This window comes from Vulpes vulpes, chromosome 9 (genome assembly GCF_048418805.1).
Source record: "Vulpes vulpes isolate BD-2025 chromosome 9, VulVul3, whole genome shotgun sequence".
Classification (NCBI taxonomy): Eukaryota; Metazoa; Chordata; class Mammalia; order Carnivora; family Canidae; genus Vulpes; species Vulpes vulpes.
This window is the reverse complement of record NC_132788.1, coordinates 24,623,865-24,646,596: the sequence shown is the minus strand read 5'-3', so window position 1 is coordinate 24,646,596 and position 22,732 is coordinate 24,623,865. Positions and strand designations below refer to the sequence as shown.

At 38.9% G+C, this 22,732-nt stretch overlaps 1 protein-coding gene across 3 annotated transcripts in view; it reads left to right on the top strand.

Annotated features, from left to right (window-relative positions):
* PINX1 (PIN2 (TERF1) interacting telomerase inhibitor 1) overlaps nt 1–19,676 on the top strand; it is an 84,929-nt gene extending 65,253 nt beyond the window's left edge. For all 3 annotated transcript variants that reach the window (XM_026007822.2, XM_072719632.1, XM_072719633.1), the window contains exon 7: nt 18,959–19,676. In XM_026007822.2, the coding sequence (XP_025863607.2) occupies nt 18,959–19,432 (474 nt within the window). In that variant the 3' untranslated portion in view covers nt 19,433–19,676. The remainder of the gene's footprint in view (nt 1–18,958) is intronic.
* Nucleotides 19,677–22,732: the final 3,056 nt, after the last annotated feature.

The window sequence follows — 22,732 nt, the reverse complement described above, 5'->3', positions numbered from 1 at the left end:
GATCCCGGGTCTCCAGGATCGCGCCCTGGGCCAAAGGCAGGCGCCAAACCACTGCGCCACCCAGGGATCCCTCTCTCTCTCTCTTTATTAAATTTTATTTTATTTTATTTAAATTCAGTTAATTAATGTATGGTATTAGTTTTAGAGGTAGAGGTCACTGATTCATCAGTTGTATATAATACCCAGTGCTCTTTAAATCATGTGCCTTCATGATGTCCATCACCCAGTTACCCCATCCCCCCAACCTCCCTTCCAGCAACTCTGAGCCTGTTTCCTATAATTAAGAATCTCTTATGGTTTATCTCCCTCTCTGATTTCGTCTTATTTTTCCCTCCCTTCCTCTATGATCCTCTGTTTTCTTAAATTCCACATATGAGTGAGATCATATAATTGTCTTTCTCTGATTGACTTATTTCACTAAGCATAATATCTTCTAATTACATCCACATTGTTGCAAATGGTAAGATTTCTTTTCTTTTCTTTTTTTTTTTTTTTTTTTTTTTTTTGATGACTGATTAACATCTTCTTTGTCCATTCATCTGTTGATGGACATCTGGGCTCTTTCCATAGTTTGGCTATTGTGGACATTGGTGCTATAAACATTGGGGTGCAAGTGCCCCTTTGGATTACTACGTTTGTGTCTTTGGGTAAATACATAGTAGTGCAATTGCTATGTCATAGAGTAGCTCTATTTTTAACTTTTTGTGGAACCTCCATACTGTTTTCCAGAGTGACCAGCTAGCATTCCCACCAGCAGTGTAAGAGGGTTCCTCCTTTCTCCTCATCCTTGTCAGCATTTGTTGTTTTCTGATGTATTAATTTTAGCCATTCTTACTGGTATGAAGTGGTATCTCATTGTGGTTTTGATTTGTATTTCCCTGATACCAAGTAATAAAGTTAAACATTTTTTTCATGTGTCTGTTGGCCATTTGTATGTCTTCTTTGAAGAAATGTCTGTTCATGTCCATTTTTTGACTGGATCATTTGTTCTTTGGGTGTTGAGTTTGATGAGTTCTTTATAGATTTTAGATACTAGCCCTTTATCTGATAAGACATTTACAAATATCTTTTCCCATTCTGTCAGATGTCTTTTGGTTTTGTTGGAAAAGTTGACTATTTCCTTTGCGGTGCTTTTTATCTTGATGAAGTCCCAATACTTCATTTTTACCTTTGTTTCCCTTACCTTTGGAGACGTGACTAGCAAGAAGTTGCTATAGCTGAAGTCAGAGAACTTGCTGCCTCTCTCTCTCTCTGAAAAAAAAATTTTTTTAATTTTAGATTCTCATCCTTATTCTCACCTCATCCCTTCTTCCCTTTTAAGAGGATAAATATATTGTTAAGGAGGCAAAGGCATGGCATTCATATTACTCTGTTTTTTAATGGATCTCAGTTACTTGGAATTGGATTGATCTTGATACATGACACATTATCATCATTGGTCACATTTTATTTTAGGCTCCTTTTTCCTTATAAAGACGTAGAACTGATACCTTGGCACTTTCTTAAAATTAATAGATAAAGTTAGATGTTTATGTCTTGAACTTATGAGTGAGCCATAAACAGAGACTGTTTTCTATTTATCTGTGTTTTGAAACTATAGGATCAGGCTCAGCCTAGAGTCTTGGTTGTGACTCCTTCCAGGTAATAATCTCTCATTATTTCATCATTTTTCTGCTAAGAAATATTTTAATTGTTTTCTTTTTTCTTTGTTTTCTTTTTCCCCTCCTTGAGACTTTTCTAATTCCTTCTTCTATTTAACTCGGATATTTGACCTTGTCACCCAGTAGCATTGTTGCATGACAAATGATTAAATGAATAAATAAGACAAAGTTCCTATACACAGTCCAGTTGGGAAGTCAAGATGTACATGATCAACTGGAACAAAGGCATTGGAACATATGTAATGTAGTGATGCATTCAGCTTGCAGACATTAAAGAAAGTAACTTATGTGTGACATCTTAAAGGAGTTGTAGTTGGCCAGGTTGAAAGGCCTCAGGAGGAGAGAAGAGCATTTCCACAACGACACAGATCCTTGAAAAAACAAAGGGCCTTTTGGGGGACAGCTAACATACTTATATGGCTAGACTATGAAGGTGGATAGAGAGGGGCCCCAGACACTTCTCCCCTGTGTTAGTCTAAAATAAATTCCTGAACTCATAACATTTCATCCATAAGTATTTTAGTACTTCAGCTTGTATGTCTAAAAGCTAAAGGACTTTTTAAAAATGTATAATTCCAAGACCATTATTATACTCTTAATAATTGTGTGCTAATAATCAATAAGTGTTCAATTTCAGTTTTCAAAAATGTTATAGATTTTGGCTTTCTTTTTTTGAAAAAAGATTTTATCTATACAAGATGGCAGGGGAGCTAGAGAGAGTGCACATGGGAGTGGCAGAGGGAAGGAGAAAAGCAGACTCCCCACTGAGTAGGTAGCCAGACTCAGGGATCAATTCCCGGGGACCCTGAGATCATGACCCGAGCTGAAGGCAGACTCTTAACTAACTGAGCCACCCAGGCACCCCTCGTTTTGGCTCTCTTTACATTTCTTTGAATCATGATCCAAATAAGGCTCACATATAACAGTTGATACATATTTTTACGTTTCTTTCAATCTATGGATTCCCTTCATATCTTGTTTTTTTTTTTCAATTTTAGAATGAAATTTAGAATAGAAATTTCCACACATCTGTTTACCCTGAGGTAATAAATAAATGATATTTTACTTTTATTTACCAGTGTTCAAATGAAAGGTTCTCTAGCATTGTCTGAAAGTGACCAATTGAGTTTTCCTTTTTTCTATTGCTCATGGAGTGAAATATATCTGTTGTTTCAGTGTGTTACCTTTATTATTTTTATTGATGATCAGATTTTCCATCTTTGCCCAGTGGAAGCCTCTTCAAGTTGGTTCCTGAATTCTTTTGACATGACCCTATAGTGGTATTTCATCATTCCTTCCTACCTTGTAAGAGATTTTCCAGGCTTACATTTTATATTTGCTGCCTCAGACTTGGAGTTATCCATTTCTTCCTGGTTCCTTTTTGTGGTAAATAATGTTTAGAGACTATAGTCTGGGCAGTAGGTTTGCTCATTGCCATTAGGTTTGGTCTTTGTACCTAGGCCTTGTTACATGGATAGAAATATATATTTTTTAATAATAAAACATATTATGAATTTATATTTGTATTACTGATTCAAATTCAGAACCATAGGACTTAACATTATATTAATCTTTTTTCTTTTTTCTTTATTTCCCCACAATAAGAATTCTTGAAATCTATGGATTCTAGAAATGAAACCATTATACTATTATTTACTCATTTGTTTATTTCCCATTACATACATGATAGTTACAGAATAACAGCAGTAACTCGATTATCAAAACAGGTTGAGGTGTTTTTTTTTTTGGTTCTGTTTTACCAGTTCTTTTTGTCCTCAGGGTATCCCATTAGGGTATGTACAGTCAAATTATGCTGTTTTAAAGTCATTGGAATTCCATTCTGTGTAGGTATTCAACACTAATGAATAATCAGATGTATATGTTTCATTTTATTTTTAGGGATTGCTTTCTGAAACTTTCATTTTGTTATATGTTCATTGATTCTTAATTATGTTCTCCATTTTTATCCTCTTGATTATATTAGAAATTATTCATCATTCTATAGTTTGAACTCTGCACAAACTTTTAAGTGGAGCCTGGTTCTAAGATCTTTCTTCACCCTGGTTATCCAACTTTCTGAATATATATAGTTCTGACGGCTTGCACATAATGCTAAAAAGAAAATAGATTGTAGGCAGTCTTAAAACTTGACATATACATACTTGTGTGATTTAAGACATGTTATTTCTCTGCTGCCTTCCTTTCGAAGATGGAAGAGTGATATTTCTGACTAAATCTGGGAATGGTTACTACCATTTTAATAATGAGATATCTAGAGAAGAGCTAGCCTCTTCTTCCAAAGTCACTTAGCAAGCTGGTTTTCCTAACAGAATGCTTGTCTGGTACTCTTGTCACTTTTCTACCAGGTGTCTGCCAGTTTCGCATAAAAGGGGGGGGGGTAAAAGCCCACCCCCTTGGAACAAGGTAAATCAAATATTTAGCTGTAAGATATAATCGAGAGAACTAACTACTCATCTTAATAGATTATGGCAGTATCTGTATACTGTATATATCTGTATATCTGTATGCTAGATATCTCAGATAATAGTGTACATTATGAATCAAAGGGAGGAATAGCATGAATTTGTTTTCCCAAGCTTACTTAATCATGAATCCATCCCAGTTTTTCATAAAACAACATGCTGTATTGAAGAAGCACTGCATTAGAAAAGAAAGATGCCTCTAGATTTAACTTTACAGGACATCCATGAGACAGGAACATGTTAACCCATACTGTACCACAGGGATCCAGTCAGCAAAATTCAGATTCTGGGAGAACCCTATAGCACAAATGAGTTGGTTTCATCAATAAGAAATTGAAACAACGAAAAAAGGAATGAGAACGAATAGCCTAAAAGACAAGAGACACATCAACTAATCACAATAGATGACAAATGAACCATAATAAGAAATAACTTAAAAGACCATAAAAGCAGTGTGAACACAGACTATAAATATTTAGTGATGTGAAAGAATTTCTATTAATCTTTTTATGTGATAATAGTACTCTAGTTGTGGATTTTTCTTGGAGCTGTTATCTTTTAGACATACATACTAAGACATTAATAGATGGAAGTATATCTTTGATTTGCTTTGAATTAATGGGAATAGAGTTGTTAATGGTTATGTGTTGATAATGGTTAAAGCTTGGTATTGGATATTATTATTATATTCATTTTACTGTTTTCTCAACTTTTCTAGATGTTTGGAAATTTCCATGGTAATAGTTTTAAAAAGAAGACCACTAAATTTGTATTATTTTCATATTAGTTTATTAGAAATAACTGAGGCCATAACTAATTTTTAATTTCCCTGCTTGGTCTAGATTCTTCTCCAGCAGTGATATTTGTTCCCCGGCCCAAAAAGGACCAGGATTTCTAATGCATGGCTACCTTCTTGGATTCGCAGGTGTGATTTGTTGCAGAATGAAAGAGGCCATCAGTGACCGACCTCCTTCTGTATTGGGGGGTGTGTCTCATAGCCCTGCTTGTTCCTTTGCAACCTGGAAATGGAATTGGGCCCAGAAAACGCTAGTTGTGTAAATGAAGCATGGGTGCCCATAGAAAGCTAGAAAGTACTCTCTCTGCAGCCTGTGGTTTATAGGCCCCTGTCAGAGCATCAACGGCAGATGGATCCTGTGCTACGTGCCCAGGAGCCAGTAGCACAAGGCAGTGAGGGGCAGGGCTCAAAGCAAGGAAAGTGGTGGTGCATTCCAACCAGAGAGGAAGTTCTTATAAAAACTTTTATCCCTGTGACTGCAGTTTTAGCAAAAAGAGATATAAAACAAATGTGTTTAAAATGGGGTGGGGGAGAGGGCAATTTTATGTAGGCTGAAGCATTTTAAGATATATTAAAAACCTCAACTCTTTTCTCTATTTTATACCCCTTCCCCTTCCTCCCACCCTCCAATCTCAAGCTGCTCACCCACCCGCGCACCCCCACCTCTACCCCCCGGGCCTTAGACTAGTTTAGTTTATTGCCAGTCCTGGTGCTGTCTGCTCTGGAAAGTAGCAGGAAGAGCTGATAAGGTGCTGAGGACAGAAATCTCTGGCCTTATCTCTCTCTAGCACATGGTGCCGAGAGTGCATCCTTTTCCTGTCCTAGGACAAGAGACATAAACCGACCAGCTCCTGGCAGCAGGGACTTCAAACAGGGATTGGGGGCCTTCCTCTACTTTCTATATGAGCCAGAAAGGAGAAAGTGGGTCATTGCTTTTTTGAAAGTTGTTTTAATACAGTAAAAATTTATATCGTCTTATAGTTAACAAACCTAATTTAGAATAAAACGCTCATTAAAAAAGAAGAAGAAAAAAGTGGAGGGTGAAGGGAAGGACTACCAGAACAACCCAAGAGTTGTAAGTCACTGGACTGTTTTGTTTGGTTAGACTTTTGCCAGGGCATAGGTTTGGACTGAAAGGATTAGATTTATTTGGCTTTTTGTTTGTCGACAGATCAAGCAAATGGTTTTGAGAGCTTTTGTGATAATAAGAAATTGACACACAGATGGCCCAGTGTTGGAAGAAAAGAGTGAAATATTGGCTCATTTTTCCTTCTATCCTTCTGTCCTGCCAGGAAAACAGAAATGACATTCTCTGCCAGATTTTCATCCTGTGATGTAATGAAAATAGGATGAAGAGGAACCTTCCTTTGGGTTAGAGCATGGCCATGGTTGGTGAGAAGGCAATGCTTTGCCTCTCATGTTATAGTTTGAAGGGGCACCAGTGATGTGCATCTGGGCATTACCATCTCCCTCTGGGTCCTCTTTGGAGCCTCACCAGGTGAAGCGGGAAGAATGGCATCATTCTGAATCATCTGGATCCTCAGCACCCAGTTTGCAACTTAGGACTTTACAGTATTGAGGAGACCGGGCTTAATACTTTGTTACCATTTTTGGAAGAAATTTTCACTGGACACTTCTGACAGCCAGTTGCTGGAATTCTAAACGTTAATGACAAGTTTAAGAATTGTGTATATTATATAACAGTGAAGTCCTGATTTTATTCTTGAAAGCTTAGTCTCCTGACTCTGAGTGCTGTGAAATTATCAAGGCTATGTGGTAGAATGTTAGAATTTCAATGGACCTTAAAAACCATAGCTGTTTTTTTCCAATTCCGCATAGAACCCTCGGAGTTTCTCCAGAGATGCGTCCGGGGCCTTTCCAGGGGAGAGGAGGTTTAGGACATGAGCTTTGAATTTCCCTAGCCCTGCCTCAGCCACAGTTCTGATGTGTTACCTTTTGGCCTTTGTTTAAGATTCCATTTGAAGAATGACACACAGTGCAAAACTGTTTGAGAAAAGTCACTCAGTAGCCGTCCTTCCTCATTTGCAAATGACTTATTGTGAGATGCAGAAAGGCCAGTGACTTGTCTAAGATCACACATTCTGTCAGATGTGAGTCCAATTTTTGACACTTAGGTGATTGCCACTTGCCCTACATTGAATCATCACCTTTCTTTCTTTTGGTAGCTAATACTTTATACCGCTGCCCCTCACAGTGTGGTCACAGACCAGCCCATGGCAAGGACAGAGTTAGGGTAGGTTAAAGATATAGATTCAGTAAAACGCTGGGACACCTGCACTTCGATGTTTATAGCAGCAATGTCCATAATAGCCAAACTGTGGAAGGAGCCTCGGTGTCCGTCGAAAGATGAATGGATAAAGAAGCTGTGGTCTATGTATACAATGGAATATTACTCAGCCATTAGAAACGACTAATACCCATCATTTGCTTTGATGTGGAGGGACCTGGAGGGTATTATGCTGAGTGAAATGAGTCAGTCGGAAAAGGACAAACATTACATGGTCTCATTCATTTGGGGAATATACAAATTAGTGAAAGGGAATAAATAAAGGTGGAGGAGAGAAAATGAGTGAAAATATCAGTGAGAGTGACAAAACATGAGAGACACCTAACTCTGGGAAATGAACAAGGGGTAGTAGAAGGGGAGTTGGGCGGGGGGGGTTGGGTGACTGGGTGATGGGCACTGAGGGGGGCACTTGGTGGGATGAGCACTGGGTGTTATGCTATATGTTGGCAAATTGAACTCCAATAAAAAAATTAAAAAATAAACAATAAAATAATTACTAAGGAATAAAAAAGAAGTTAGGGTAGGCATCTGGAAACTTTTATAGCTTGATACTACGTTTCATAAATAAGAACTTGTGTTTCCTATGTCTTTTTAAAATTTCACCTTCCCAGTATTCTTAAATATTTTATTGTATTCTATGTTACTGTATACTGTATTTTATTTACTTAGTAAATAGTCCTGGTCTATGTATAAAAGTCTCCTTCCACAATGGACTGGAGATTTTAAAAAGAAAAATAGTTGGCCCTTCACCCCTGATAGTTTGAGAAGCACTGTGCAACAGGGCATTGAATTTCCACAGAGGTGGAGCCAGTTCGGGGCAGAAACAGGAAGCAGGTCTTACTTTATAGAACCTTTTTAGATTCCAAGCAGGTAGGGAGGAGGCATTACTTGTTCTTTTTTGCTTAAACTTTTAATATATTATCATTCTTCCTTACCAAATAAAAATAATTATTATAGCCTACATAAAAATAAGAGATTATATGTTTAATATGTATAATAACACAGAAGAGTTGTGTATTTAATAGTAGTAATGTTTACATGCTATGAGCTCTTTAAAATTGTGATCTCCATATAATCAGTTAGGGGTTTGTTGAAGGTTGTTTTGTTGTTGGTTTTCTTATCATTTAGTTTTTCTTCTAAAAACAAATTCTTCCAATGTATTTTTTTTTATTTTAATTTTTTTGGTGGTGGGAAGACCACTTACTTGAGATCTACCACTGCCTCATTTTTTATTATTATTTTTTAGTCTGTCTGCCTTGGAATAGGAGACAGACTATCTTATCTGGGTACCAACCCTGGTCAGGTAAATAGTAGCTGCTCGGTGGCTGTTCATGAGGGACAGGATGGCCAAATCATTGGACCTGAGCCTTTCAAGATTGCATTTTTGTGTCATTTACTTTTATTACTTGCTTCATGAGTTTACAATTTTATTTAGTCTTACTAGTAACTTAAATGTCCTTTAAATATAGAATTATTTACCCTACCACATTTACTCCTAAGAAGTATATGTTTTTAATTATTATTTTGATTTCCGGTCAATTAAAAAGAGTATAGAAAGGTTAACTTTACATAATACACAAGAAATAAGGGAAGAACCTTTGTTAGTGACTTCATTTACTTAATTTATCTTTCTCTTAAAAATAATCTTGACTATTCCAGATAACTATTCCTATTCTAATCCCAGTTTGAAAATACTGGGTTCTCTGAGTTCTTCAGGAAATGCTATGCGTTCTATAATAGGTAGCCTAAGTTTGAGTTTTCATGATTTCTAAACAATTTTCAAGTCTTCTGTGGCATAAAGATGGAAGAGACAGATCCTCTGGTAGCCTCTGCTTCTGTTCTTTACGATTCAGATACTAGCTTTCAACTATGGATAAAAGCTATTTGTCCTGCCTCCAGTGAGCAGCAAAGAGAACCAATTGACCTAGAATTATAAAATATAGTCCGTTTGGGTTATTTTTAGACTTCATTCAAAGAACTTGGTGTCTATGTCACATTGATCATTTCTAACTTTGGAGGAGCCTCATTTATCTTATAAGGGCTAGTATGTTGTGAAATGTTGTCACATGAGTCACTGCAACTTTCCAAGCCTTAGGACCTTTCAGGGAGGCAGGAAACCTGCTCCTTTTTTCTTTCCTCTCTTTTCCCCCAGAGGCTGTATGACTCTTGTCAGTAGTTTTGATGTCAGTTACTTGAGAAGGTGTTGCCATAGAGAACCATCCTTTTAAAACATGTTTATGTTGGCTTTTCTTAATGAATGGTAATTGGAGCAGCTGATAAGGCAAAAGGAGAAAAGTAGAAATGAACAGCTTTGTTAGCGTTGGCCTTAATATGGGGAATTTGGGATTATTTGTATTGCTCTACTGTTGTCCAGTGCAGAACAAGATATTTTGTCCCTCCAATTCTCCATTGTCTTTTCTGAGATGTCCAGTTAATTTGTCTGAGTTTGTAAATTGCAAGCAAAGTTATTAGAAAGATATCTCTTTAAGACTATAGGGTGTTGAAAGTTCACTTTGATATATGATCAAACTTTTTTTGATATATGATAAAACTTTCACCACCAAACTTTGTCCTCGTCTACTATCTTTTGCTGCTTGAAATCAGACCTCAATAAGCAGCCTCTCTGCCATTCACTGGCATTAATTCAGGAAGGTAGCAAGTGAAGGACACTGAGAATTACCATCAAACTCAAAACCCCCCAATTCCATATATATATGTGTGTGTATATGTATGTGTATACCTCAGAAGCATCTAACACTTTCAAAAAGCAAATACTTCATAATAAATTGACTCATTTGTCCAGCAAATACTTGCTTAGCATCTATTATGTTTATTTATATACTAGAGAGAAAACAAACTTCCACAAATTCTTTACTGATGAAATTCAAAACATTATTTATGGACACTGATATTTAAAATTCACATAATTTTCACAAGTCATGAGATAGTCTTTTGATTTTTTCCCCCTAACCATATAAGATGTAAAAACCTTTTTTTTAAAAAAAAAAATATTTTTATTTATTTATTGAGAGAAGAGTGGGAAGGTGCAGAGGGAGAAAGAGAATCTGATGTAGACTCCATGCTGAGTGCGGAGTGCAAATTAGGGCTCAGTCTCCCAACCTTATAATCATGACCTGAGCCGAAATCAAGAGTCAGACACTTAACTAACTGTGCCACCCAGGTGCCCTTAAAATGTAACAACCTTTTTTTTTTTTTTTTTAAAGATTTTATTTATTTGACAGCAAGAGAGAACAACCGCAGGGGAGAGTGGGAGAGGGAGAAGCAGGCTCCCCACCAAGTACGGAGCCTGATGTGAGACTCGATTACAGGATCCTGAAACCATGACCTGAGCTGAAGGCTCACACCTAACCAACTAAGCCACCCAAATGCCCTGTAAAAATCTTTCTTTAGTTTGTGAGGTGTTCAGAGATCAACAGGCTGTATTTGGCCTGTGGGCCATAGTTTGCCAACCCTTTTGCAGACAGCGCTCTCTTGGAACCCCTGCACAGTGGGCTTCTAACACGTGCCATGGGTTCCTAGAGCCTGTTTGTATCTGCACACTTGGCAACCTGTCCCCCAAAATACACAGTGTCTGTATATGCTTTCCAGTTGAGTTGCTGCATAATTCTGCCAATATTTTTTATTTTTAACCCAACTTTTAATCAAAATTTCTTTTCAGTCAGGGTGAGTTTTTTTGTTTTTAACTCTAAAAGCAGTTGTGGGGCAGACGGGTGGCTCAGCAGTTCAGTGCCTGCCTTCGGCCCAGGGCCTGATCCCGGGGACCTGGGATTGAGTCCCACGTCAGGCTCCCTGCATGGAGCCTGCTTCTCCCTCTGCCTGTGTCTCTGCCTCTCTCTGTCTCTGTGTCTCTCATGAATAAATAAATAAAATATTTTATAAATAAAAACAAATAAATAAAAGCAGTTGTGTTTCCCTGGCAGATTCCTCATATTGGTTGAAACTTTGTTTAGCCTAACTCCAGATGTGAATGATGAAGATCTTGAAGAAAAGAAAAAAAAAAACAAGAAAAAACACAAGACTTCACACTAAATAAACTTTGTGAATGCAGAAACAGTTCTTTGTCAGTAAAACACTAAATGTTTTCAATTATATGGAAACCACAAAGGTACATTTGGAAAGCAGGAAGAGAAGTGTCGGCACAATGGCACAATTCCTGCTTTCTGATTAGCAGTATTGATCACTGTTTAGCTTAACCTTTGGAGACAAACCCGTTTTGATGACTGTCTAGAATCAGAGGCTTTCCCAGGTTATATCTTTAGCTCAGGATGCAACATAGGCTGTACCCTTAATAACTTGCAACTGGAGCTTATAGTGGAACTTTCATCCAATTGTTTCTTTTCAGAATAAGGTCCTACTTTTGCCTCTGATAGGCCCTAGAACTTTCTTGCTGTCCAACCTTTTCTTTTGATGACAAGAGCAATTCAGCCCATGCAGGCTGTTCTTTTAATTTGTTCAGCCAGTCTCACAGTGCATGTGAAAATTCTCATACAACACAGCACCTATGGTTTTTCTTTCCCGATTTACTTATCTCCTGGGAGGTGACTGTGGTAACATGTGGAGGAATAGACCAGAGGAGAAGTGTGCATCGGCTGACTGAACTCCTCTGCATCATTAAGGACCATAGAGGGTAACTGGGTGATCACTCTAAAAGGCACTCAACTGTACCTTGCAGTAATTGAAGAAGCTGTGTGTACCATGAGGCATGGTGACATTTGATGAGAAGGAAATGGTTTCATCTGGATGGGAAGAATGTATACTACAAAATGCAGACTCCTTCCTACCCTTCCAAGCACCTTCTAGTCATTAGGCTTGCCTGATATGCAGACAAATTTATACCAATAAACACAAAGCTTGTGGCTCAGTGAGTAGCAGTGGGAGTATCTCCCAGCCTTGATCCACTTGGACTTGGTGTCTTATGTGCTTTCCTTGAGCACTTATCATGCGATTGTTCCTCCTTGGAGAGTGTGTACCAAATATAAATGAAATAGAAACAATCTCTGCCCTCAAGGAACTTAACATTTTCTTGGGAAGACACTTACACAGCAAATTGTGCAAAATCAGAAAATAGAAGTAACTAATTTATTGCTAGCCACAGACAGACAAGAGAAGATGTTCCACAAGGGATCAGGCTTGTTGAAGGAGGGAATTTTACGCTCCATCTTCAAGAAGGTGATGCCCCTGGCTATGTATAAAGGATCTGCAGGAATATCATAGGCCCGCATAATGAGTGACTCCATCAGCCCATTCTCCATCTGTTGGCAGAGGGTTTAGTGCATACAAATCTAGCAGTGCCTTCTTCCTGATAAGTGATGAAATTACTTCATGACTTTATTTCTGTCCAAAATGAATGGGTGCAATTTCTACACCCCAGGAGTACATCAAGACATAATTTGTATTTGTCAAAGCTGTCCTGCTGAAAAATTTGGAAAAGATACAAAATGTTCTTTCAAACCACTCACTTGCCAGGCTTTCTTAACTTTTCACAGACTAATCCAGCACAAGCTGACAAGAGAGGAGAGTAGAAGCGAGCATTTGTTCATCACAGGCAACAGCTGTCAGAGCTAATAACTCCAGTTGCTAAACCATTACTTTTGAGCTCTGGGGTGTCTACTTTTTCTTTCAATGAGGAAAGAAGGTTCATTGAAGGATTACTGTTACAGCATGATCTCTTGTGTTTTAACATGGAAATCAAAAGGCTTCAACCATCTTGTCACTTAAGGTCAGCAGTGACATATGATAAAGGCCTGTGAGCTGAAAGGCTTTTGCCTTTGAAACCCCATCATTGGGCTAATCTGCTATCATAAGTTAAGATTTTATACTTAGAGTGTGTTTGCCCCAGACACCTCACTGAATTCTCAACCCAAACTGCTCTGTTTTCCTGCCCTGAAAAATACTAACAACATTCTTCAGAGAACAATAGAGAATCCTCTTTATTTGGGCGCTTTGCTGTTAATCTTACTATACATGTTTGAAAGACACAGAAGATTCTGAACCAAGAAGTGCTTGAGCAGATAGCTCATTGAGCTGCAGAGTCTCTGGAGAGAAATAACAGAGGGAAACAACAAACTCACAATTCTGTGGATATTGAAGAAAAGTTGACATGCATATTTGTAGGCATCTTTCAGGCACCTGAGATGATTGTGGAATATTATAATTGATGTCCCAAGGATCTCTCTCCACAAGGTCTTGTTTCCTTTGCATCCCTCTGCCCTGCAAACCCCAATCCCAGTGGTAATTCAGAATGTCAAAGATGGGTTTAGGTCCTAAGATTCTCCAGCTCTCAGGATGGCACAAAGTGTATAGGCTTGAACCACTAGAATCTAATTGTTGCTGATGAGAAAACAGAGACAAAGCAAGTTAACAATAGGAGGGACTGACTGCCCGTCTCACTAAATAATCACTGTCTGTATTGGAGGTGTCTGGGTGGAAGTCCTAAGACATCGATCCATGAGGGAGTCTTGCCTTAGGTGGAAGGTTGGACTTGGCTTTTACTTCCTGCTTCAAAACCCTCAGACTTTGCTAAGTGAATTTACATGCTACTTTGACTAATTATAAAACTCTTCAGCCTGGCTTTGGGCTATTTTTTATTTATATAAACCGCAAACTAGATAAGCAGTTTTTTTTTCTGTTTGGAAAGTGGTACCTATTTCTGATCTTTTTTTCTACACGAAGCTTTTGCATCACTTTCTGCCCTCTGTCAGTTGAGCATGGATCTTTGTCCATGGATTATATGACCAGCTGCTATACAAATCTAAGGAGAGAATCAGTGACAAGTGAGTCTGTGTGACACAGGCTAAAAGTTAGAATGCCGTGGTGGAAAGAGAAAGGACGTCATGTCTGGCAGCCTTGGATCTGAGTCCTCCTGCTGCCAGGTCCTGCCACAAGACCTGCAGAATGATGCTCCTCAGGTTGCTGTGAGGGTCACATGGGCTGACTTAAGATAATAAGTGACTGGCATGTTGAAGGTGTCTAAGTAAGAAATGATGGCTGCTTTCTTCAGTACATCCAGGTATGGCCACATTGCATCAAGTTTTCCTTCTGCGATTGAGTGGAGCATTCCCACGGTGCCTTTCTGACTTTAAAGCATTGAGGTTCAGGACACCTGGGTGGCTCAGTGGTTGAACGTCTGCCTTAGGCTCAGGTCTTGAACCCAGGGTCCTGGGATTGAGTTCTGCATCTGGCTTCCCACAGGGAGCCTGCTTCTTCCTCTGCCTATATCTCTGCCTTTTCTGCCTTTCTCTCTGTGTCTCTCATGAATAAATAAATCTTAAAAAATTATAAAATAACACATTGAGGTTCTGTGAAGTGAGGAACAAGCCTCCTGAGTCTAACCCACAGAATATTTCTTGCTTGGGTAAAAATTCAGACCCTAGCCATCATTTGGGAAAACTGATTACCAGATTTTTTTTTTTTTTTTAAACACATACTCATAAGCTCTGAGAGAAATGAGAAGACTGAGGTTTTTCTGGGGACAGACCATACTAACTCATGAAACAACTCAAGAAACTGTTTCACTTTATATTTTCAAAAGAGTAGCTTCTAAAATACTTGTAAAATATTTCAAAACTCTAAATGTACCCTTGGGTCTTTCTGAGTGACAAAAAGGAAGGCATTACGGTGGATATATTACAAATTTAGGGAGAGGTTTATTTTAAAACTGCTTTGTTATTCCCTTACTGTTCCCCCCCCGCCCCGCCCCCCCCCCCCCCCCCATTCACGGACTTCTTTCTTTGAAAAGCTTCTTCATCTTAGGTGTCCTGCTTTGTCCTGAACATGCATGGTTACTTCGGACACGTCCCTGCCCGATGTGAACTGACAGGAGACTGTGGTCAGCACAAAGGCTGGGGGGATTGCACATGACGGAGCCCAGCTCCCACAGATGACGGTGCTACCTGTATCCTTCACTAGACCGAAGTGAAAGCCTGCATTTCTCCTTGGACTTAGCGTTACTAGGCAGCTATTCAAACTCTTGGCCCACTCAAGCCGGGACTTAAAGAATCTGTGAAGGCATAAAAGCCAAGAGAGAGGTTGCCCATGATTTATTCCAGAAGCCCACCACAGTTTTGATTCCAGTCAGGTAAAATCATTAACACATCCCCCATGCTCTCTGCCTTTGGAGAGCACAAATTTAGGGTATGTAAAGGCTCAGTGGAGATCCTGCATCGGGCAGGATCAGTGCCTTTGAAACCCCATCAGTTGAAGGATCAGTGGAGATCTTCAAGCCAAGGCATAGAAAAAGAACCTTCAAAATTGTTAAGTACAGAAAGAATTTATTATCATTTTTAAAAGTTATAGATTGTTACTACCTTTCTTAGAGGTATTTGGGATGATTTCCGGGATATAGGTATAAAATAGATTCATCCTCCAGTTAATAGTTGCTCCAATTTTTTGCTTTTATTGATTTTAGCCTCTATATAGTGTCTGTTGTTTTAAACAAATTCTGAACAGCTCTTCAATACAAATAGTATTTGGCTCTTTCAGCTCTTCCAAATGATATTACTGGATCTACTTTTCGGCTACATGCTTTCTTACAGGTGGTGTAGAAATGTTTTTCTGTGAGTACACTGTGGGAACATTGGTCTCACTGCGGTATCTTGGCTTGACAGTTGGGGTGGTGATTTTCTGTGAACAGAGTTCATCTCTTCTGCTGCTTATACTGCCTCCCTGTACCTTCTCTGCTCTCTTCTATCACAGGAATGGCCATCATAAATGTCATTTCAGAGATGAGTAAGTTGTAGACCCTCAAGGGACCTTAGAAGTGACCTTGTTTAACCTACTTTGACTTGATGGTAGCCAACTGAGGCCTAGAGAGGCTATGGGATTCACCTAAGGACCTACATTAGTTAATAGCAAGAATTAGGGAAAGAAAAAAAAAACTTTCCTGAATTTCTAGGCTTAGATCAAATGTTTAGTAAGATGATTAGCTAATCATACCTCCCTTTGTAGTATTTTGTATGGAACTGGAAGTTTTCAAGCTATTTGTAATTTATTTGGCTAGTTTTTAGAACACTGCTAGCAAATTGGTGCATTCTCAAAAGTTTACAAAGTCATAGACGAAGTCACATGTGGCATTACAGATTTTTTTTGAGGTTGTATTATATGATTAATGAAAATGTAGAGCAATGCAAGTTGTCTCTATTTCAAATGACTAGAAAGTCATTTGCTTTTCTCAGTACATTTTCACGTTGAAGTAAATCCAAACATGAAAAAGTTTTCATTTTCTTAAAAAGGTGTACATCTTTTAGATTCATGGCCAAGAATATAGAATACGGGGATTACAATCACTATAGTAAAACTAGGTTTATGCTGTGTAAAATCATAAAATAGGAGTTTATGAAGTAGGAGTCCTGGGCACTGCTCTTAAAACTATCAGATCTGCAACTGATTACTGCTGTTTCCGTGGTTTTTGAAACAGACACATACATTCCTACCATGTGGGAGGGTGGCTGCCCTTGGCAGTAAATGGCCCTCAGCAAGCCATTGTTTTGCCTACACTTTCTTTGAGATCAATAGGATTTGGGTGCTGGCACCTCTTGATTGTCTCCATGCCCTGCTAAGCTTGGTGTGCAGTGGCCCGTGGTTATTAAAATCCTTATCACCATAAGGAGTTGATTATGAGCATAGTTATTTTCTGGGATTAGAGAGGCCTGCTGAATTCAACAAGTGACTCAAAAATAGTTTTATATTTCCTAATAATTAAAAGTGTGATTAATATGAGCAATTAGTTCCTATGATTTAACTGTTCAAAGAGGGAATTCAGGAAGTAAAAATACATAGGATGAGCAAGGTAAGGAGCCATAGGATATAATTTAAATTTCAGTTCCTCAGACATCAGAAGAGTTGGCCCACATAAGATAAACTCCTTTCAATGCCATGAAACTAAATGAGACCTGTTTTACATAAATGGGCCACCTTACCTTCACAGACGGTGTGCTGTCTGGGTGTGGCTGTGTGCCCTTAAAAGGCGGGCAAGAGGATTCTTGTCCATCAAACTGGGATTAGCTAGTACCAAGAGACCTTGAGATTTTTCATTCTATGCAGAATTTCAGCTTTTTCAACATTTAAGAGTGAAAAGACAAGTGACTTTTTTCCCCCCTCCTGGGGCAGCTTGTATTTAAAATTTTTTGTGTGTGAAATTACCTGTTGGGATTGTAGCCAGAATTGAATGCTGATAGGTAACATTTGAACTTTTTCCCAAGGCTTAGTTGGTTTGTTCCATATGTTCTGCATTTTACATTTTGAAATTTTAAAAATTGACCACATGATTTTGTGTTTTTAGCCCAAAATGTGATTTGTGTTAATTAGATACGTTGTGATGTTGTTGGCAAGGTACCTTTTGGTGAGAACTCTCTGGGGGCAGTGACCACTCAAGGCCCAATTGCTCATTGATGGAATATTGATTCTGCTGGGGTTTCAGAAAGGATGCTACATGGATTCCACTGACCTGGTTTTTGAGTTCTGTATCAAGAAAATGCATGGTCCATTTATATGTTGGTTTGTAATAAAGTTAGCTGCATAGGCAGATCTTTACTTGACAAGTTCAGAATAATTTGTAGAATCCTAATTTAGTAACAAATTTATTCAGAAAACCCATTTCGCACTCTCCCAATGTGAAAGGATCAATCAGTCTTCTGTGCAAATAAGTAAATATGATGGAAGAAGCTAGGTAATTATGAAAACCCAAGCTTAGAATTATTGTCTAATGACTCAATTAGTTTAAAGGTTTCTGTGGGCATAGTTACTCCGGACATTGACTTGACTTAAAGCATAGTCTTTGTATTCTTCATCTTGTAGGTACTTACTTTTCTCTCACAGGTTTTCATCATCTTACTGCCAGCCAGCCACAACCCATATGATGATAGTGGCATTTCATTTTTTATCCCAGCCTGTTGAGTTAGGAATTTTCTCACTTCTAAAGCCTATAGCTGAATACATTTATTTAAAATTAAAATGTAAACCTCACTCAATCCCAGCTGTTAATGCGTGAGTAATTCCTTACATTTGGAAACAAGACTAATACAGCCATGAGTGTCTAGTCCATGTTAGAGTAGGGATGGGGCCATCTCCCTTCTCCCCACCCCTAGCCGAGAGAGGAAGTGTTCCCCATGCTAACCTGTGGTGGGTGGAGAAGGAACACTTGGACTTCAAACCTTGATGTGATCTCTTCTGGGTGAGGAGACAGGTGTTTCTGACATACCAGGTTCTGGATTGGCATTGGGCTCCTGTTACAGGAAGGGTTAACATATGCATGTGTCATCTTTGCTTCTAGGTCAATGCACAGAGACTTGTGTAATCCATAACAGAGCTGAAGTAGGTATCCAACAAAATCAAAGAGCCGGAGGACTTCAATGTCCTTGTTTTTTTAAGGGAGATTCTGGGTACTTAGTCATCAGTTCTAACATTGTTGCTAAGGAGCTGTTTACTCAGTATTCCATGTAGGTGACTTGCCAGCTCACTTACAAAGTTAGCTTCTGTTTGAATACATGTAGTATTCAGCCAGTGTCTAGCCACCTTGTTCTGTGCTTTGCAGTTCAGCTCTCTCAAAGTGAGGGACAAAGAGACAAGGTGGCAGCTGGGCAGTCAGCCTGGCTGCCTCCTGAGTGTAAGTAGCTCCTTGTGCATCCTCTGGGATGCTGTGAGGAATAGGCAGTTGATGCTTAATTGGTTTTACTTTTTTCCCCCACCTTAGGATGATTCCAGCCCTGCCACTCCAGATGGGAACACATCCTCCACTACAACGACCAGTGCCTTCACCATCCAGGAGTACTTTGCCAAGCGGATGGCAGAGCTAAAGAACAAGCCACAGGTCATAGCAGCAGGGCCTGACTTTGCAGAGACCCAAATGGAAAGAAAAAAGGGAAAGAAAAGAAAGAAAGAGGCAAAAGATAGAAAAGTGGAGACTTACACCGTACCCAAGGCCAAGAAGAAGAGACACCAAGTTGAGTGGCAGCTTGGAGACCCTTGTTGGGACAAGAATTCTGATGTTTCTGCCGAAAATGGAGAAGATTGTGTGTGGCCACCTCATGTCCAGGACATTACCCTAAAGTCCAAGAAAAGGAGAGAAAAGAAAAAGCTACAAAACCAAGTTGAAGTAGCTATGGACGCTACATTACATGACACACCTGTGAAGAAAAAGGAGAAAAAGAAGAAAGGTTCCGAATAAATTCTCTCGAGCTGGGGCCTTCCAGCCACTAAAGCTGTCGGGCCCTGTGTGCAAACCCTTTTGGATTGAAGTCAGAGCAGAGTTCACCCGAGAGAGTTTGTGCACATCTTTTGACATGCCCGGGGGTTGCCGAGTCTCGCCCTCTTACCACAGTTTTCCTACCACATCTCTGGAGAACTTTGTAATGTCCCAAATTATGGCTCTCATAAACAAATATATTTCTTGTTAGATTGCAAGCCCTTCAGCATGAGTGTTGATTCATTTGTATATGAAAGCATCGTTATGTGTGTATGCACGTGTGTGTGTGTAGGTTTGTCATAGTCTGTATTTGCTCTTGATTTCTTTGAGTAACAATGAATTGTGCTTCCTTCTCAAGGACTTAGTCTAATTAAAGGATTAAGAGGCAATAGTTTGGATTCAGATAGTTCTTTTTGTTCTATAGCCAACCGTACATTTTTGCCAAGCAGGTATTATATGATTACATTCTCAAATCAGAGTGTTTTTGGTTTTGATGAGGAAACTTTTAATATCCACTGAGTGGTGGTGGCTGTGTGTTTGGAGGTCTTCTCTCTAGGAGGCCTCCAACCAGCCGTTCCTCACTGAATGTGGGCAGTCAGATCTGTTCCCATGTGCTAGTGCTCGGGGATGGTCCCCTGTCATGGGTCTGACTGACTTGTAGTGATGAGGAGGTCCTCAGAAGGTTCAAAAATGCTGAGGCTCTAAGAGCATGAGGTTAATTTCCTCTGGAAATCAGGCAGTCTCTAGATTAGGACTGCCTCATGAAAGCACTTTAAAGTATAAATAGTTAGTTTTCTTTCCATCCTGCTCACACCAAGTGGTCTCACCTCTTTGTGTTCATCCTGCCTTCTGCCACACCCTGGCGAAGTTCAGTCTCCCTGTGTGCTAGTTAATCTCTCCTTGTGCAGCTTTACCTCAGGCCTCCCCATGCCCTCTTTGGGACACAGTGAAAAAGTTTGCTTGCTTCAAGTTTAGAGGTCCGTCCCTACTGCATTTGCAGCTTGTTTGCCCTCTGTCTTCTTTCTACTCATCTGTTCCTTCTCCATCCTTTTCCTCTTCTACTCCCTTTGCCTTGCCCTCCTTTTACTTTCAGCCCTCTGCTTTCTTGAACCCCATTTCTGGCTGCCTGCTCCCCCCACTGCTCTCGCAGGTTGCCATTTTGGCCCACTCTGCCAGGCCTGTGACCACAGGTGTAGGGGGCACTGGGGCTCTAGAGGCTGTGTGTTCCCCTCCACCTGACTCCTAGATGGCCACGGGGTAGCAGGAACTAGAACGCACAACGGTCTGCTGACCTTTTGCCCTTGATTCTAACTCTCGTCATGCATTACATAGGAACCCTGGCCCTGAGGTGCTTAAAATTGAAAAAAAAAAATCTATAAAGAATGTTTGGTTTTTAAGTCCCTTAAAGATTCTGAACAGGGCTAATTGTTTAAACACACACACACACACACACACACACACACACCCCACAGAGAAAATTCTTAGGAATTCAGAGCCTGAGGTCTAGTTTCTGAGATTTATCTTGGCTCCCAGAATTTAGGTCCCAGGCTTTGATCCAGGCTAATAAAACACCCAGGGTTTTTTCTTTTCTTTTTATTTTTTTTTTTAACTAACTAACTTTCTTTCTTTCTTTCTCTTTCTTTCTTTCTTTCTTTCTTTCTTTCTTTCTTTCTCTTCTTTTCTTCCTTCCTTTTTCTTTCTTTTCTTTCTTTTTTCTTTTTCTTTCTTTCTTTCTTTCTTTCTTTTTCTTTCTTTCTTTTTCTTTCTTTCTTTCTTTCTCCTTCCTTCCTTCCTTCCTTCCTTCTTCCTTCCTTCCTTCCTTCCTTCCTTCCTTCCTTCCTTCTCTTCTCTTCTCTTCTCTTTTCTTTTCTTCTTTTCTTTTCTTTTCTTTCTTTTCTTTTCTTTCTTTTCTTTTCTTTTCTTCTTTTTCTTTCTTTTCTTTTCTTTTTTCTTTTTTCTTTTCTTTCTTTTCTTTCTTTCTTTCCAGAGCTTAGGAGAGGGAGAAGGAAACTTCCTGCTGAGCAGGAAGCCCAGTGCAGGGCTCCACCCAGGACCCTGGGATCATGACCTGAGTTGAAGGTAGATGCTTAACCGACTGAGCTACCTAGGTGCCCCAAAACACCCAAAATGTTTAAAGTCATTTTTTTTTCCGGAGGCTTGAGTTGTCTCTGCCCTGTCTCGTCAATGAAACTAGAGTTCCAGAAGGGAGTTGGAATGTATGAAACCTAAAGGGAGCTATCTTTTAAATATATATATATAGTTTTATGTGTGTGTATATATGTATGTGTGTGTCTGTACATATATATATGTTATTAAACTTATTTTACTGATAAAAATCAGTGCCAGAGAATACACTGAATTGTGTGTAGGCAGAGGAAACACATAGGTATTTAGGATGCAGGTGCAATGCATCTAGGTCAAATGGAGTGAAGGGGCCAGTTGGGAAGACCAGAGGCCAGAGGTGCTGAAGGGACATTCTTTGGCATTCCAAGGCAATCACACTGCAAGATGAAGTGCAGCTTCCATAGAGCAAGCCTGTAGACTGTGATGATGATGATTATTATTTTTTATTATTTTTATTTTTTTGTGATGATTATTATTTTAATGGGCTGCAGAACTTCTAAATGATTTTAATGACCAAGTGGGTACATTTTACCCTGAGTACAAGGCACACCATCAGCAAAGAACAAACTGTGTGACCATTTGCTTTGAAGGAAAAAATCTTTATTTTCTCTGGACATCCTTAGCTTTTATTTTTCCCAAGTCTCTTTTTCAGGACACTTAGTTTTCTGGATGTAAGTGGAAGTCAGAACAATGGAATAAATCCTCTTGAGAACTGCATTTCTTAGGCATATTTTTAAATTGTTAACATATAAATCCTATTTTTTGCTTTATATTATCTGGATAAAAGTAGATTTTGTATTCAGTGCTTTCTGCAGGTTTTAAGAGGGCAAGTAGATTGGAGATTTATCTAACAAGGAGATTCCTAAATGTTGTCTTATAGTCCCCTTCTTTCCTTTTAATAGATAGATAATTTTAATAGATAATAATTTTAATAGATAATAATTTTAATAGATTTTAATAGATAATAATTTTAATAGATAATAATTTTTAATTTTAATAGATAATAATTACTACTACATGAAATCCTATGTGCCTGGCCCCTATTCCAAGCAGTTTAAATAATTCATGTAGTCCTCACAACACTCAGTAAGATAACCGCTATTGTAATTCCGTTTTACAGATAAATTGTTTTTAAAAGGGCCTCCTTCAATTTGTGTA